Here is a 15,405-nt window from a genome sequence, read left to right on the forward strand (position 1 = left end):
CGCTGATAGAGGTGACGTACCGCAAACTTCTGGTGCGCGAGTCCCTCAAGCAGGAAGTACTGCAAGTCTGGCGTAGACTGTGTAGCCGCACATACAATGAGAACTTACCGCGAATATGAACGCGCAAAGAGTGTCTACGCGCAAATGAACCATCTCTGCGCGCTGTACAGTTTACACAGGCTGTTCCGGGTATAGGGGAGGGGAGGAGAGGAGGCCACATGAGCAATCACAACCTCAGCGCTCAGCACCTACAAATACGCACTCACAAAGTACACGAATCAAGAACATCCCATCAATGCCAATGAGCTCCTGGCCTCATAAGCATACCTCTACGATCTGAGCGAGCGCATTGATCGTATTTCCTGTCCGACTTGAGGTTGCACTCTGGCGGACTCAGCTTCACGTTCACCGGAGGCGACCGAGAGGAGACCGAGAGGATGTGCCGACGAGTCGGGTGCGAGGGATATCGATGCAGGACGAGACCACCATCTACGCCCTCCCTCGGCCCCGATGCAGGGCGCTATGGACCGCGCATGAGCTGAGAGTCACCAGCGTTGGACATCGGAAAGCCAGGATATCGGAAAGCCAGATAAATCAGTGGTACATCCGCCTCCTCGAATAAAGCAGCGTCCTAGATGGCCTTCCTCACGCTACATCGTCCCCATCATGCTACATCGTACCCCATCATGCTACATCGTCCCATCACGCTACATCGTCCCCGGCCCATCATGCTACACCGTCTCCATCACGCTGCATCGGCCCATCATGCCCTCACCACTTCTGTTACCTGCAAAGGCTCTTCCTCCCCCTTCTCCCTTCCCGCTATCGGACCTTGCACGGGCTCGTCCTCGTCTCCCTGCACGGGCTCGTCCTCTTCTCCCTGCACGGGCTCGCCCTCTTCTCCCTGCACAGGCTCGTCCTCGTCTCCCCGCACAAGCTCGTCCTCTTCTCCATGCACGGGCTCGTCCTCTCCTCCCTCCCCTCCCGCCTCCTCCGGCATACACAACAACTGCGCGAGCCCCAGGTCGTGCAGCCGCGTCATGCGCACGAGCATTCCGAGCGCGGATTTGAGGGCGTCTTCTGAGGGTGGAGGTCAGCTCTATCTCTAACCATCCTCCTCCCCCTGCCGATGACATAACACCATTCGGGACGCGGAGGCGCGTCGACAATCCGCTAAGGCCCCTCTGATAATCACTCCCCCTCCCAACGACTTCGACACCAGTCAGGAAGCGGAGGCGCGTTATAACACCCGCTTGTAAGCGCGAACTGAACGTACCTTCACTCTCGTGCCCCTCGCCTCCACTGTCTCCAGTGCCGCTCAGAAGAGTTAATCCATTCCCCGACACCGGCCTATTCAACATCTCCCACGCCCGGTCGTCCATCTCCTCCGCCATCGCGCCCCATGCGGACTTGATCGCGCCCGGGTAGTCGAACGCGGCGAGGATGAAGCAGACGGGGGAGCCTAGGGAGGGGGGTATGAGTATGGGTTAGGGGTATGAGTATGGGTTAGCTTTTGTGTGTCGAAAAGACAGACGGGAGAGAGGGGAGTGAGGGAGGAGGAAGAGGGGAGGGGAGGAAGAGGGGAGGGGGAGGAGGAGGGGAGGGGAGAGGGAACGGTGGAGTGGGTTGGGGGCGGCGAGGGAGAAGGGCGCATATACGGGATATAAACGTCGATTTGGACGCACATATGCATGCTTAGTCTGCATGGGGGAGAAGAAGGACCGGGGAAGGAAGGCTGAGAGGATGAGGGGGATGGGGCGTGACTCTAGTGGCGCTGTGGGACGCATATATGCGCTACTTTTGGTAGAGGCGACATGAAGGGGAGGTCGGATGAGTGAGAGGGACGGAAACGCGTGAATGGTTGTTGGGTGCGCGGTGATGCACATACATGCGCCGGTCCAGGGGGCAAGGAGAGGTAGGGAGCCAGAGGGTGGAGGATGTGGGTAAGTGTTGGATGGGCATATATGCACCGCTTCAGGTATTTCGAGGAGGGGGGATGAAGGAACGGTGGATGGGAAGGTTGGGGAGGGACGCACAGAGACAAGAACGCGAACTCACATAATCCGCTAATCATCTGCTCACGCTCGAGGAGGGGATTTGGAGGGGCGTGCGGATGAATATTTCGATTCGTGCCTCCGTACTTCAGGCCCTCGTCGCCGCTGCTCGAGTGCCCGCCATCGCCGTCGTCCTCGTCTCCGTCCTCAATGAGGTCCGGGAGCGCCTGCCCGAGGTTGTATAGCCGGCGGCAGGAAGGGCAGATGCGGCTCGTCAGGCGGCTCTTGTTATACCAGAGGATCTGGGAGAGGGGGTGTAAGCCAAGCTCTTTGCGATCACACAGCCCCCGCCGAGGGACAGAGGTCCTGGCTCCGTGCACTGTGCACCTCTACTCCCAATGTGCACCGTACACTCCCCGGACAATCCACTCCAAAGCACCCACTCACCAACGCCAACTCGTCCGGCAGCACCGTCATCAGCATCTCCAGCACCTCCTCCTGCGCGAACTCGGCGCAGAGCGGGTCCTCGTACGCGGGCGCGTGTGCGAAGAAGCGTGAGTCGACGAAGGCGCGCGCGTCGCGGACGCGCGGGCCGTTGCCGGGGTCATAGATGAAGGGTTCGGCGGGGAGGGGGGAGGGTGGGGCATGTTGTTGTGAAGGGAAGAAAAAATCCGGAGCAAGTGGTGAGGATCGTCGCGGTGCATGATGTGGAGGATGGGATGAGCTTGGAGGTTGCTGAGGCGGATTTGAATGAGAAGTATGTCGTTGCAGTGATGAAGGAGGACGAGATTGTGCTCGAGCCTTTGATGGTGGTCCTTGGATTCTCGTCAATGATGGAGGCTTCGTAAACTCCGGTGTCTGCTCCCCGGTTGGCGGTGCGGAATCATCATGGGCTGCTTGCGCCGCGCGCTTAGCCTTCGCCGCTTTCTTCTTTTGCTGCTTCTTCTTCTTGGAGTTGTTCGGACCTGGCATTCTGCTGAGCGAGCTTGGCTGAGTGGTCCTCGCGCTGGCTGCTTAGCTCGGAAACCTTGGCGCGCCTCCAGCAGAAAACGCCTCCTGTGGCGAACGATCGGGGGTCGGGACGGAAAGCGTGCGGCGGCAACAAACGCGTAACGTCACGATGTCAGGTGACCGTGACGCGCGCGTGGGCTTAGATAATCGTGAGGCGGGAGAGAACGCCCTGTACCGCTTCGGCGAACCCCGCACGCTCCTTGGTTCGCGTCCGCGATGAGCGCGCGCTGCCCGCTCCCGGAATTGGCGGACGCCTATCGTGTCGGGGAGGGCGCTCGGAATGGATTCGGGAATTGGCACACTCGGAATGTGGCCCAGTCCACTGTCTCAACAACACGAGCCTAGGCGAACGACGTCCAGCCGGGTACGAAGGAGGCGAAGGCAGGACTCACAGCATCTCGTCTGAAGTTTCTGAAGCACAGCAATTTCCAAGTACACGGCTGAACTGGGAAAAATAGTTGGTCCTGGACTGGATTCGGATGAAGGGTCCTTTTGGAGCGCTGTCGCCTATTATTTGATAGACGCCGCCTATTTTGGTGATGGACGAGCGCCTGCAGGTCACCCAAACTCATATAAGGCCTTCCGGACTGTCGACATGCTGCGTTCGGGCACTGCCTCGGTGGGCGACCTGGATCGAGCGCTCTCGTCCTGGACCGCGGCGCTCTGAGCGCTGAGCACACCCGCTTGGTATGGTCTCCTGGTACAATCGATTGACGGGAGACCTGCGCTCTAACACTCTATACTATCAGCTATCTGTGCTGTGCTTGCACTCCAATAGTTCTCCTACGCATCTATCTAACTCTCTCGCGCACTATTCGAGCTATCCTTATCCTACCCGCCGACTGTCCAGGGCCCGACAAGGAGACAGAGGTGCGGTGTTTAGAGACTACAGGACATACGATGCATGGAGTCTAGACGACGTGCGGTCCATAGACTGGGCGACGTGCGGTCCCGACGACAATACCGAGAACGAAGGCAGCGATACCGAGCACGACGGTCAAGGATACCGAGCACGGACACCGCCCGCGGGCGAGGTTGGCTGCCAACCCCTCATATAGGTGGAGTCCGTTTTCCGTACGAACGCAGCCTCCCTCGCCCCGTGCTCTTGTCCCCTCTCCCTGACACCTTCTTTCGCGCGCCGTGGCGCCTTCTTCCCGCGCAATCTGACGGGATCTCCGGTGCGTTTTGAGGAGATCCTCGCGGTGTTTTGGACACCCCTGACGCGATCCCAACAGCGCGTACACCTGATACATCACCATCCCCTTATCCTCCTTGACGTACTCGCAGCAGCCCTGGCGACGTGAAGGCGTACAAAACCGCTCGAAAAGCATCACCACTCCTTGTGAGCCCTTGGGCCGCCACTGTCGTTTCGGCTGTTCGTGACCTCGTCCGCTGTCGGTGTCCCTCGTCGTCGTCCGGTTCTTGCTCTCGCCTGTTTCCTCCAACTTGTCCCTCGACTGTACCCTCGGCTCTTCGACGGCTGCACCCCTCCTGATACTAGGCTTGCCTTGTATCCGCATCTGGTCTGCCGACCTTGTTTGTGTACCTGTTGTACCTTCGCACGACAGCCACGACCACCCTCCGTCACACCCTCGGCCACGACTTCCCATCCTCCTTCCTTCCCATCCTCCATCCATCCCACCCCACCTAACCCTCCACGATGGGTCTCAAAGCAAAGTACGCGCCCGAGACCTTCTTGTCGAATCCGCAGAGGTTGCGGAAGTATGCAATCGTGAGTGGTTGTTATTCCATTCCCTCCGATCAATTGCAGTCCGGCACTCATCTCACAGCTCCCTGCTGCGACTGCGAACGTATGGCTGACTTCTCCCCCAGTGGTCCACCGTCAGCACTATCATCGTCAGCCTCGCGGCAGCGGCGACTGGATGGGCGATGATTGCTACTGGTGGTGAGTTCTGTTGTTCTTCGGCTTCCCGATACCACCATCCAAGCTCGGATGATACCTCCCACGTTCGGATGATTGATGCGACATCTACTAACTGAGCCACGCCCCAGACCGCCATTTCATGCGCTCCGAGCCCGGCTACTTCTACGTGCAGGCGCTCATGTTCACGTTCATGTTCCTCGCGAATGCGCCCGGGTGAGTCGCTTATGCCTCACTATACGCTTTCCTCCAAGCTCCCTTCTCCTTTTCCCTTTCCTTCCTTCCTTCCTTCCTCTCTTCCCCCTTTCCTCCCTCCCTTTCTCTCCTCCCTCTTCCCTTCCCCCTTCCCCAGCACCCTCCCGTCCTTCTCCACCACATCGCCGCCCCAAACTCGAACGGAAAGCACACGATCAAAAACCAAACGAAAAGCACACGATCAGAACTCACTTGAAAAGCACACGACCAAAACTCACACGACAAAGCACGCACTAACTTACCCCCCCTCCCAGCCCCTACACCCTGCGCACCTCGCACCGCACACACATCCAGTACGCCTTCTTCGCCGCGTTCGCGCTCGCGCTCGTCTCGCTCCCCGTCGGGTGCTACGCGCTGGGGAAGGCGTTCAATCATAAGACGCGGGATAACTTTTTGGACGCGTGCATTGGGTGGGATTTCGAGGTGGGTGGGGGTGGTGGTTTGGTGTGCGGGTGGTGTTTTGGTGTGAGGGTGGTGTCTGGGTGTTTGGGTGGTGTTTTGTTTTGCGGGTGTCATTCTGTTGTGCGGGTGTCATTTGGTGTGAGGGTGTCATTTTGTTGTGCGCTGGCTTGGCTGGCTCGTGGATATCACGTTTTCTAGAGCATGATGTTCACTGGGGCAAGATGCTAATGAACCTCCAGGAGGGCGGCACGGCGGCCTGCAGGCGGAGCGAGAAAGCGCTGCGGGCGTATGTGGCGGCGGCGTATGTGCTGAGCTGGATTGTGCAGAGCGGTGAGTGATCAGTCCGGGTGCTCCGATATACCATCTCTTCTCGATATACCATCCCTCCTCGATATCCCATCCCCTCTCGATATACCGGCTCTGCTCGATATACCGTCCCTTCCCGATATCCTCTCCCTCCTCAGTACACTGCGCCTCCTCCTGACACGCTGTCCCTACCCCTCCCATACTGAACTAACCCTACCCACCCAGTCGCCCTCACCTTCGTTTGGTACTACTACCGCCACCTCTCGAACGCGTTCGCGGAGGCTGCCGAGGAGGAGGAGAAGGCGATGCTGCGCCCCATGTCCTACGCGAGCACGCGCGGGTCGAGGATGTCATATGCGTCGGCTGGGATGGGCGGGGGTGGCGACAGGCGCATGTCTATGGGTGGGGACAGGCGGATGTCGAGCTACGGCGGCCACCAGCGCGCATCGAGTGCCAGCGACCCTCGCATGTCCATGGGCGGCGACCCTCGCATGTCCATGGGCGGTGATCCCCGCATGTCAATGAGCGGGGACCGGCGCGCGTCGAACCGCACGTCTCGCCACGCTCCGAGCCCGCAGAACACCTATCGGCAGTCGATCCTTCGTAACTCTGTCGTGGTCGATGAGCAGGGGAGGCAGAGGGGGTCGATCCTGATGAACAGGGACGATGTCGACATGGCGAGGGACGGCAACGGCGTGCGCCCAGTTGACGAGCCCTTCGTGCCCAACCCGTACAGCCGGCACTCATATGGCCACGCGCGCGGGGAGTCGTATGGGCCGACAAACCGGGAGGCGTTCGTTCACTCGGGCGGCGACTCGTATGGTCCCAGCAATCGCGACTCTTACGGCCGGGAGAACCGCATGTCGCTGCTCGCGGAGGATAATCAGCTCGTCGCTCGGGATGAGCCCGCATCTGACATCGCGTTTCCCACCCCCGACGCCCGCCCCACACCGCCCGGGCTGACCCCGCCCGGCTCCGAGGAGTACTTCGACCCCTACTCGCCCGCACCGGCCCACTCCAGCAACTCGGACAGCAGCTACACGGGCAACGCGTCCTCTGGCTACCCGGCGAACCACTCGAGCTCGGGGTTAAACCGCTCTGGCTCAGGACTAAACCGCTCTGGCTCACGCCTCGGGCATTCCAACTCGAACTCGGGCCTGGGTCACTCTGAGGGTACCGCGTACGGCGCGAGTCAGGACTCCCGCGCGACCTCCGCCTCCGAGCACGCGACGATGAAGCCCGCGCCGTCGCGGCAGGTGTCCTACTCCGAGGGCCCTGCGCCCGGGCAGGCGCCCAGTCGGCGGGTGAGCTTTGAAGAGGAGGCGGCGTTGCGGGAGCAGCTGTTGGCCGCGCAGGGACGGGAGGCGCAGAGGCAGGCGGTGGCGGGGCAGGGTGCCTTTTCCTCGTCTAGCCAGGGTGCTTCGCGCGAGTCCGTGACGATGCCCGGGGCTTTCTCGTCTCCTGAAGGAACGACTCCCGACGGTGCAGCACCTGCGCGCAAGCGCGTCATCAGCTTCGACCTTTCCGGCAGCGCACCTCCGACGCCGGGTCGCGTGTCGCGCAAGTCGTCGTTCGCGCGTCTGCGCGGGATGCTGTCGGGGTCGAAGGACGAGACGCAGCCGCTGGCATCGACGAAGCATTGAGCGTCCCGTGGTGAGGCAGCTTCTTTTCATTCCTCAAGACCAAGTAAATGTTCCTTGCTCGCCAAACATCAGATACTGAGGCCACCCCTATAGAATACTGTACAGTACTCGTACCTTTATCTTCTCGAGCATGTTCTGTACGACATGACCGATTTATTGTCCTCTAGCTGCTTTTATTTGTTGACCCTGTTTTACTTATCACTACGCCTAACGCAGGCCACTTATCTATCTCGTAGACGGACGCTTCGCGACCTTTTCATGCTCAGTGCACCTATGAACCTTCTCCGTGGATCTTTTTGTCCGATTCTATGTTTTGATAGGGTCTTTGTGAACGCTCAAGGAGGAAGCCTTTGGCTATGTCTCTTCTATGGCGAAGTTCAACTTTACACGTGACCGAGTCGAGTTCAGGGCCGATTTCCCACCATTGTGCAATATGCATCCATCCTCACCTCCCCTCGAAGCTCTTCTTTCCATCTGACTCTCACCCGCTTGACTAGTAAGAGTCATATAGGAACATCTCGACATACAGCAATTGATAAGCTTCTGGATAATGCCTGGGCAACGAAAGACCGTCCGACACCCTCATCGCCCATCGGAGTCTACAAATCACAAACACCCTTATAATGCGTTCTACTCAATCAAAACGGCCTTCACATTTTCTTTGAGGATTGCGAAAGAGATGTTCATGATGAGCCCGCGCCTGAATGTAGGTCCATTGAGAGCCACGTGCGGCGGAATATATAAGCTAGTGACTGTAACCCCATCGCGCCTTGTCCTTCTCCTCATCCATCGCCTGCCCATCTGCCACTCCGCTCACGATGTCGAAGCCCGGAACGCCCAGCAACTCCGGCTCAAACTCCCTGCTCCTCCGCCGCCAGCTCACCGAGCTCACGAAGCACCCCGTCGAGGGCTTCTCAGCAGGTGCGCCACGCCCCCTCCGCATCGCGCGCGCACGCAGCGCTGAGCACCCGCCCCGCAGGCCTCGTCGACGACAGCAACCTCTTTGAGTGGGAGGTGCTTCTCATTGGGTGCGTGTAGCCGGGTGATACGCGTAGTGGCGCGCTGACACGCCGTGTTCCCTGCCCGCAGGCCGCCAGACACGCTCTAGTACGTCTTTGGGCAGCAACCTGCTCACGCGTGCGCGGAACACTCACCCCGATCCCAGCGAGGGTGGCTTCTTCAAGGCCCGATTGTCGTTTCCGCCCGAGTTTCCGCTCCTCCCGCCGAAGATGAAGTTCCTCACCCCGATGTGGCATCCTAACAGTGCGTGTGCTGATCACTATATCATTACCGCTTGTCTGATCGACATATCTACTCTACAGTCTATCCAGACGGCAACGTCTGTATCAGCATCCTGGTATGTTCGCCACTTCCAGCGATAACCTTGTCGCGACTGACGCGGTCACCCTAGCACCCACCTGGCGAGGACCAGTACGGGTACGAGGATGCTGGCGAGCGATGGCTCCCGGTGCATACAGTCGAGTCCATCGTGCGTCCCCCCTGCACGCCACATCGTCCGATCGCCGATCCTAACTCCCCGCCAGCTCCTGTCCGTGCTGTCCATGCTCTCGTCGGATACGCCGAACACGGACAGTCCCGCGAACGTCGATGCCGCGAAGGAGGTGCGGGAGAACCCAGACGGTATGTGCCCCAGTCTGCCTGTCACATAACCTCTTTAGTCGATGTCTACGCTTCCGCCACCCCCTCTATACCTGTCCCCCTTGCGTTTTTGAACCCTGTACGCCATTGCTGCCGCCCTTGCACCCACTGACATGCCATCGCAGCCTACAAGAAGAAGGTTCGTCGGCTCGCGCGCCGAAGCGCAGAAGAGGCCTACGATTAAGGTGGCTGGACTCCATCGGCTTGCGGAGAACGCTCGGCGACGCTTGCGATGTATCCTGTCGTCTACTCACGATGAAGCCTCTCGCGTCTACTATCACATCCCTTGTACATATCACCCCATCGCTTTCGTTTTACTCTCACATCACGATAATCAAGTCTCGATAACCCTAGACAAGTCTGCCGGAGGCTCCGTAGTAGATAGCAGGTCATGGGGCTACTAGCATTCCCTGGGCTAGGGCTACTTTCCCTCTGCTTAAGCTGCTTCGCCCGGTCCCTCTCGCGCTCAGAGACGATTAAGATGGGATTAGCTATGCGAGAATAACCAACGTGCAGTGTACTAGGGTGAGCAAAGGTGAGTACTAGGATCACTCGACGTTGCGGTATTCGAAGCCAGGGTTGCCCGGCTCAGCGCTCTCGACGATGGACTTCGTGCAGCCCTCTTTCTGCAGGGCCTCTTCGACGGTGAAGACGTCCGCCTCCGCGAGACCGAGTGTCTTCTTGAGGTACGGCAGAATCTCCTTCAGCACGACGCTCTCGGAGAAGGGCAACGTCCGGCGGAACGCGGCCTGGGCACCGAACTGCGCCATCCGTTTCTGCTAGCCAGTCAGCGACGGCCCCGCATGCCACCCATGCAGTCCTACGCACCTTGAACGCCTGCACGAACGGCATCGCGCGCTTGTCCTTGATGAGCCCGCGCTCCGTGAGCAGCGCCCGGACCTTCGCGTCGTCGACCTTGTCCGCCGCCGCATCGTACGCCTCCTGCACCGCGCTCACGCACGCGTCCTGCCACTCCGGGAAGCTCGTCGCGACGTATATCCGCACCGCCTTCGGCTTCTTCGGGTCGAAGCTCGGCAGCGCGCCGCCCTTCTTGCCCTTCTGCTTGTTGAGCAGCTTGACCAGGTTGGCTTCGGCGTCGCGGATCATCTTGATCGTGCCGCGCATGTACTCGCCCGAGTCGAGGACGGAGCGGTCGACGGGGGCGGTGGGGGTGGGGAAGCTCGCGCGCTGGATGGTCTGCGGCTCCTTGAGGAGCGCGAGCCATATGTGCTCAGCGAAGTGGGGGGCGATGGGGGAGACGAGGAGGGCGGAGACGCGGATCCAGCGCATGACGAGGTCGGCGTGCATGCCGATGTCCTGAGTGACCTCGCGGTACCAGTCGCGGGCGCTCTGGAGCTCGTAGAAGCCGTGCTTGAGGGCGTCCTTGAAGTTCATCCTGAGGACATGTCAGACTAGGTTCATGCAAATGCGGACCAGCTGCACTTACTGCTCGTACTGCTCCTTGGTGATCGTGATAAGCTCGTTGATCTCGTTCTCGAAGACCTTATCGTGGTACGACGACAGCTCGCCGTGGCGCATCTTGGGCTCAGCCTTGACCATATCCTAACAAGGGTTTATTAGTACTGCATCCCCACGAAGATGACCGCAACCCACCTCACACCAGCCAAGCAGCGTATGCAACCGCAAAATGTTCGCGTTCGCGGTCTTCTCCTCAAAGTTCGCGTCTTCGATACCATCACCCGCGTCCGCCAACGACAAGCGCGTCGCATCCGCGCCAAACTTGCTGATCGCGTCCTTCAGCGTCAAGAAGTTGCCCTTGCTCTTCGACATCTTCGCGCCGTTGAGCATCAGGTGTCCATTGCAGCGCATCGACAGCGGCCAGTTTTCCTCGTCGAAGATTGCGACGTGGTTGTAAAGCGCGAACGTCAGGTGGTTGTTGATGAGGTCCTTGGCGGAGGAGCGGACGTCGAAGGGGTAGAAGTAGCTGAACTCGCGCTTGAGGGCGTCGGCCTTTTCTTGCGGGAGGGGGGCGTTGGCGGGCCAAGGGCCGTTGCAGAAGACGTACTCCCAGATCTCGTCCGTCATCTGCTCCGGGGTGATATTCAAGGGACCGGGCTTGGAGCCATCGAGGGAGTTCTCTGCGAGTCGTGTCGGCTCGATGCATGTGCGAGAAGGAAGAAGGCTTACCATGTAAGAGCTGCGCGACCGTGTAGTACGACATGTAGATAGTGGAGTCACTCAAAGACTCGACGAGGAACTGGGGGTCCCAAGGCAAGTCCGAACCAAGACCGTAGGTGCGCGCGCATGCCCACTTGTTCAACCAAGCGAGGGTGCCCTGGAAGGCATGGCGAGTGTCGAGCGAATACAGCTCCATCTTGGCCAGCAGCCTGTGATATCGGTTCAGTGATGTAAGGACTTGCCTATATCGAAGAGCTCACCTCTCGGTGATCTTGCGCCACTCGGCCTCTCCGTAGTCGAGGTACCACTGGTCCATAAGCGCGACGATGCACTCGTCACTGGAACGGGAGACGACGAGACCTTCCGGCTCCGCGTACGCGAAAGCGACACCCTTGTCAATCATGCTTTGGCGAACCTTGGGCTTCGCCTCCTGCACGCTCACGCCCTTGTAGTCGCCAATGACCATGGTGCCGTTATAGAAGCCCTCCTTGTACGCGATCTCCTTCGCCTCCGCGAGCTGCTTCACATCCTTCTGCGACTGGATCTTCAGCTGCTTGACGAGGCTCGCCGCGATCATGTCGCCGTGGTTCGGCGTGCTGATCACGGGGACGACGTCGAACGCGACCCACGCCGGGTCGATGCCGTAGAACTCAGGCTTCTTGCGCAGGTCGTGGTACGTCGCGTAGTCATCCGGCGAGTCCGATGGCACGGAGGTAACGACGCCCGTGCCCTTCGTCGGGAGCACGTTCTCCATAGGCAGGACGTACACCTCGGGGTTTACCGCGAAAGGCGCCTTGATCTTCGACCCGACGATCTTCGAACCGCGGATTTCGGCGAGCTTGTTGACCTGCCCGTGCGGCGTGAAGATGCCCTGGTGGGCCATGTTGCGCGCCGCACGGTCCGTGCAGACGTATGCCTCCTTGTCGTTCGCGGCGAAGACGCCGTACGTGATCTGCGTGCCGACGAAGCAGTTCGTCTGTCCGTACATGGTCTCTGGGCGGAGGGTGGCTGCGACGAGGAACACCTTGCGGTCGCCGACCTTGCTCTTGATCTCCGCCGCCGCCGCGCCGCTCCAGTTGACGACCTCCATCTTGATGCCGGTGTACTCCTGCGGGCCCACACCCTCGCCGTCCGCGCGGTCGTGGTCCATGCAGGGCTGCCCGTCCTTGATGCTGTAGATCGTGTACCGCTCGCCGAACTTGACCTTTCCGAGCTTGTGCAGCTTGTTCATCTGCCAGCGCACAAACGCATCATAGTACGGGTTCGCCTTCGTCGTCAGAAACGAGCGCCGCCAGTCGATGCGCGAGCCGAAGTCGTTGTTGTCCTCCATCGCGATGGGCGGGAAGTGGCGCACCCAGTGGTAGGGGTCCGCAAACTTCTTGATCTCCGTGCGCGGGATGCCGATGGACTCCATGATTTGGAACTGGTAGGTGAGGCCGGTGGACTTGAGCTGGATCTTGCCCTTCTTCGCCTTGGACTTGTCGACGGGGATGCCGGCGCGCGCCGCGGCCTCCTTCTCGCGGAGCTCCTCCTCAATGCGGGCGAGCTCGGCCTCTTCGTCAGCCATCTTTTGCGACACGGCCTCGAAGTTTTCGAAGTTCTCGCCGAACATGGCCATCTCGCGGATGAGCTTGTCCGCGGAGGCCTGGCGAGGCGATCAGCAATTAAGTGCATAGTATGCCAATTCACGCACCTTAATCGGTAGACCGGTGACGTGGAAACCATGGGGGAAAAGGACACGCTTGCCAAGCAGTCTCTGGTAGCCCGCCGCGAACTCGATCTTCGAGATGGTGAAGGCATGACCCAGATGCAAGCTGCCGTTCATGTAGGGGAAGGGGAAATTGCCGAACCACTTGGGGAACTTTTCGCGAATCTCAGCTGCGGTGAGGCCCTTGGTCTCCTCTTCCGTTGGCGCGTTGACCTCGAAGACGCGTTCTTCGCGCCACTTCTGCTGGTACTTTTTCTCAAGCGCGGTGAGGTGATCGCGCTTGCCCGTCTGAGAAGTACGGTCAGTATTGGGTTATGAGTATAGACTACACACGCACCTGGGCCATCTCTATGGTCGCGTTGGCGTTCTGTGCCATGGTTCCCTGCAGTCTATACTGGTACACTATTTTACAATGCCGATGGCAGAAACGGGGGAAACGGAGAAGCGCCGTAATCTTGGCTGGAACCAAGGACTACCTGCGATCGATCATCAGTACATATCCCCTTTGTACAAGAACAAGCCTACCGGACGCTGTTTGCAGTGCTCGACGATGGACGCGAGTCACAACTGATTGAAATCCTGAAGTGCAATCGAGCGGCCCAGAGGTCCGAACACCGGATGTAATTCGGACCGGGGCTGCGGCTCGAGGACTTCGCGGAGGTAAACGAATGAAAGGCCAACGATTTGGGCACCGTATGCGTTGCAGCTTTAGCAAAGCTGAGAGGACCTGGCAAAAGACAAGATAGGGCGGGAAATGAGCGCAATTTCGTTCGTACAAGGCAAGAAGGAAAAACTCAGCGCAACTCACCTCCACCAATAACGCAGAGTATTTGACAGCGTATGTCGTCTTTGGAGGAATTCCGCGCAATGCGGCAGCGCCGCTATCGAGCTTTCACTTCCCGCCGACGTGCAAAGATGGTGGTGATAGGCAAGTTGCTGAGACGGACGCGCTCGAATGCGACGGTCCGGAAAGCCGCGGACGCGTTGCACGTGGGACCACGTGCAACGACTACGGCAATGGCCGCGCGATGCTTGAACTTTGACTGGAAGAATCGCTTGACTTCGACCCGAGTCTCGGGATGTAGTCAAAGATTACACCCTTCAAATATGCTTGCCCGCGCTAACTACACACACGACGATGCGGCTTTCAAGTTCACTGGCTTCGCATCGCTATTCGCAGTCTCGAATTAGGTACCTACTCACCCTCTCACATTATTGACGAATTGTTCAAGGCTATTCGCTACTTACCAAGAGCTCTGTACGAGTACACTCTTCCGCTTCACCGAGGTCGTCTCGTCGCACCACCGTCAACCTTCGACCCTTCATTTCAAAGGAGCGACTCTTGTTTACAGCGCCCTTTGGTCTGTGACGGTGGCGGGTGCTTGCCTGTGTCCTCACCTCGCACGAATGCTCCGTTTCGTTGCGCTCCACAATCATTGAGCTTCGCGTTCGGACGGTCTGCTATGCCAATGCGAATCGCTGCAATCCTGCCAACTTCTCGCGAGGTATTCCAGCCCCAACGCTTGCCTTCCGCTTCGGAATATGATACGCGATTCATGTAATCCACCGACCTCGCCCAGAAGCAGGATCCCTTCGCTTGATGACTGCATATTGCAGATAAAGGTTGGCTCTGTCATCGCCGGCAATCATTCCAGTTCTTCGTGCATCCGCCTAGCACATCCCAGCCAGTCACCAGCACCCGACAACCTACCATGCGCTTCTTCCCCCTCTTCGCCCTCGCCACCGCTGTCGCCGCGGTCCCCATGACCATCACGAAGCAGCCCGCGACAAAGAGGGCGATTAAAACATCCTCGAGGGTCTCCAGTGCATCCGGCTCGTCCAGCGTTCCTACTAGCGCGTCGAGCGGGGCAGGGAGCGTCAGCTTGCCGAGTGTGTCCGGGACATCCACCGCGCCCGCGGGCCTCTCCAGCGTCCTCGGCTCGCCTGGTGCACCCAGCACGTCGGGCGTCTCCAGTGCACCAGGCATCGCTTGCGCCTCCGGTGTCCCAGGCACATCTAACACCCTCGGCGCGTCGAGTGTATCTGCGTTTGCGGGCATCCCAAGCGCGTCCGCTAGACTCTAGCCTCAAAGAGGGTGTCCACAGCCAGGTTCAATCCCTGGACAATCGGGGCGCGCGTCGACCATGCGGCGGAGAAGAATGCAAGTGTCATGAATGGCCGAGCGGCTGCAAAGCTAGCGTCTATGTCTAGACAAAGGACTTACTATGCCGATCAGCATGGGCCTGCATACGTACTTCTAGTCACATTTGCTTCACGAACTGCATATCTATCTACGAGAACCTCCACTTTTTATTGACAATGCGAATGCGAGCTGTTATGGCTGCCTCTGAGATCCAAATCCGTACGCTGTGCTCGACATTCTTTGGGGACTCATGGGAACGCCGC

At 59.2% G+C, this 15,405-nt stretch overlaps 5 protein-coding genes across 5 annotated transcripts; 2 read left to right on the forward strand and 3 right to left on the reverse strand.

The window, feature by feature from the left end:
• Window positions 1-471: 471 nt before the first annotated feature.
• Window positions 472-3,094, reverse strand: SCHCODRAFT_02638615 (uncharacterized protein). The gene is made up of 4 exons (XM_003028272.2): window positions 2,442-3,094; window positions 2,059-2,296; window positions 1,277-1,462; window positions 472-1,080 (listed from the first exon to the last, which is right to left on the reverse strand). The coding sequence occupies exons 1-4, from the start codon at window positions 2,964-2,966 to the stop codon at window positions 764-766; spliced, it is 1,266 nt and encodes a 421-aa protein (XP_003028318.1). The 5' UTR covers window positions 2,967-3,094; the 3' UTR covers window positions 472-763.
• Window positions 3,095-4,393: 1,299 nt separating this feature from the next.
• Window positions 4,394-7,629, forward strand: SCHCODRAFT_02069356 (uncharacterized protein). Its single transcript, XM_003027990.2, has 6 exons — window positions 4,394-4,737; window positions 4,839-4,911; window positions 5,019-5,103; window positions 5,397-5,565; window positions 5,784-5,874; window positions 6,076-7,629. Exons 1-6 carry the CDS (start codon window positions 4,666-4,668, stop codon window positions 7,491-7,493), a joined length of 1,908 nt encoding a protein of 635 aa, XP_003028036.1. The 5' UTR covers window positions 4,394-4,665; the 3' UTR covers window positions 7,494-7,629.
• Window positions 7,630-8,311: 682 nt separating this feature from the next.
• On the forward strand, window positions 8,312-9,507 carry SCHCODRAFT_01039360 (ubiquitin-conjugating enzyme; the record flags this gene model as incomplete). Its single annotated transcript, XM_003027991.2, has 8 exons — window positions 8,312-8,414; window positions 8,473-8,521; window positions 8,583-8,600; window positions 8,659-8,756; window positions 8,816-8,850; window positions 8,905-8,982; window positions 9,038-9,134; window positions 9,278-9,507. 8 exons carry the CDS (start codon window positions 8,312-8,314, stop codon window positions 9,334-9,336), a joined length of 537 nt encoding a protein of 178 aa, XP_003028037.1. The 3' UTR covers window positions 9,337-9,507.
• Window positions 9,508-9,600: 93 nt separating this feature from the next.
• SCHCODRAFT_01239791 (leucyl-tRNA synthetase) lies at window positions 9,601-13,545 on the reverse strand. The gene is made up of 9 exons (XM_003028273.2): window positions 13,525-13,545; window positions 13,337-13,475; window positions 12,985-13,287; window positions 11,552-12,936; window positions 11,301-11,500; window positions 10,767-11,251; window positions 10,600-10,715; window positions 9,981-10,548; window positions 9,601-9,928 (listed from the first exon to the last, which is right to left on the reverse strand). Exons 2-9 carry the CDS (start codon window positions 13,373-13,375, stop codon window positions 9,701-9,703), a joined length of 3,324 nt encoding a protein of 1,107 aa, XP_003028319.1. The 5' UTR covers window positions 13,376-13,475; window positions 13,525-13,545; the 3' UTR covers window positions 9,601-9,700.
• A 989-nt stretch (window positions 13,546-14,534) lies between these two features.
• SCHCODRAFT_02069422 (uncharacterized protein) lies at window positions 14,535-15,363 on the reverse strand. The gene has a single exon (XM_003028274.2). It carries the CDS (start codon window positions 15,056-15,058, stop codon window positions 14,633-14,635), a length of 426 nt encoding a protein of 141 aa, XP_003028320.1. The 5' UTR covers window positions 15,059-15,363; the 3' UTR covers window positions 14,535-14,632.
• Between the last annotated feature and the right edge of the window lie 42 nt (window positions 15,364-15,405).

Source organism: Schizophyllum commune (assembly GCF_000143185.2).
Source record: "Schizophyllum commune H4-8 unplaced genomic scaffold SCHCOscaffold_11, whole genome shotgun sequence".
NCBI lineage: Eukaryota > Fungi > Basidiomycota > Agaricomycetes > Agaricales > Schizophyllaceae > Schizophyllum > Schizophyllum commune.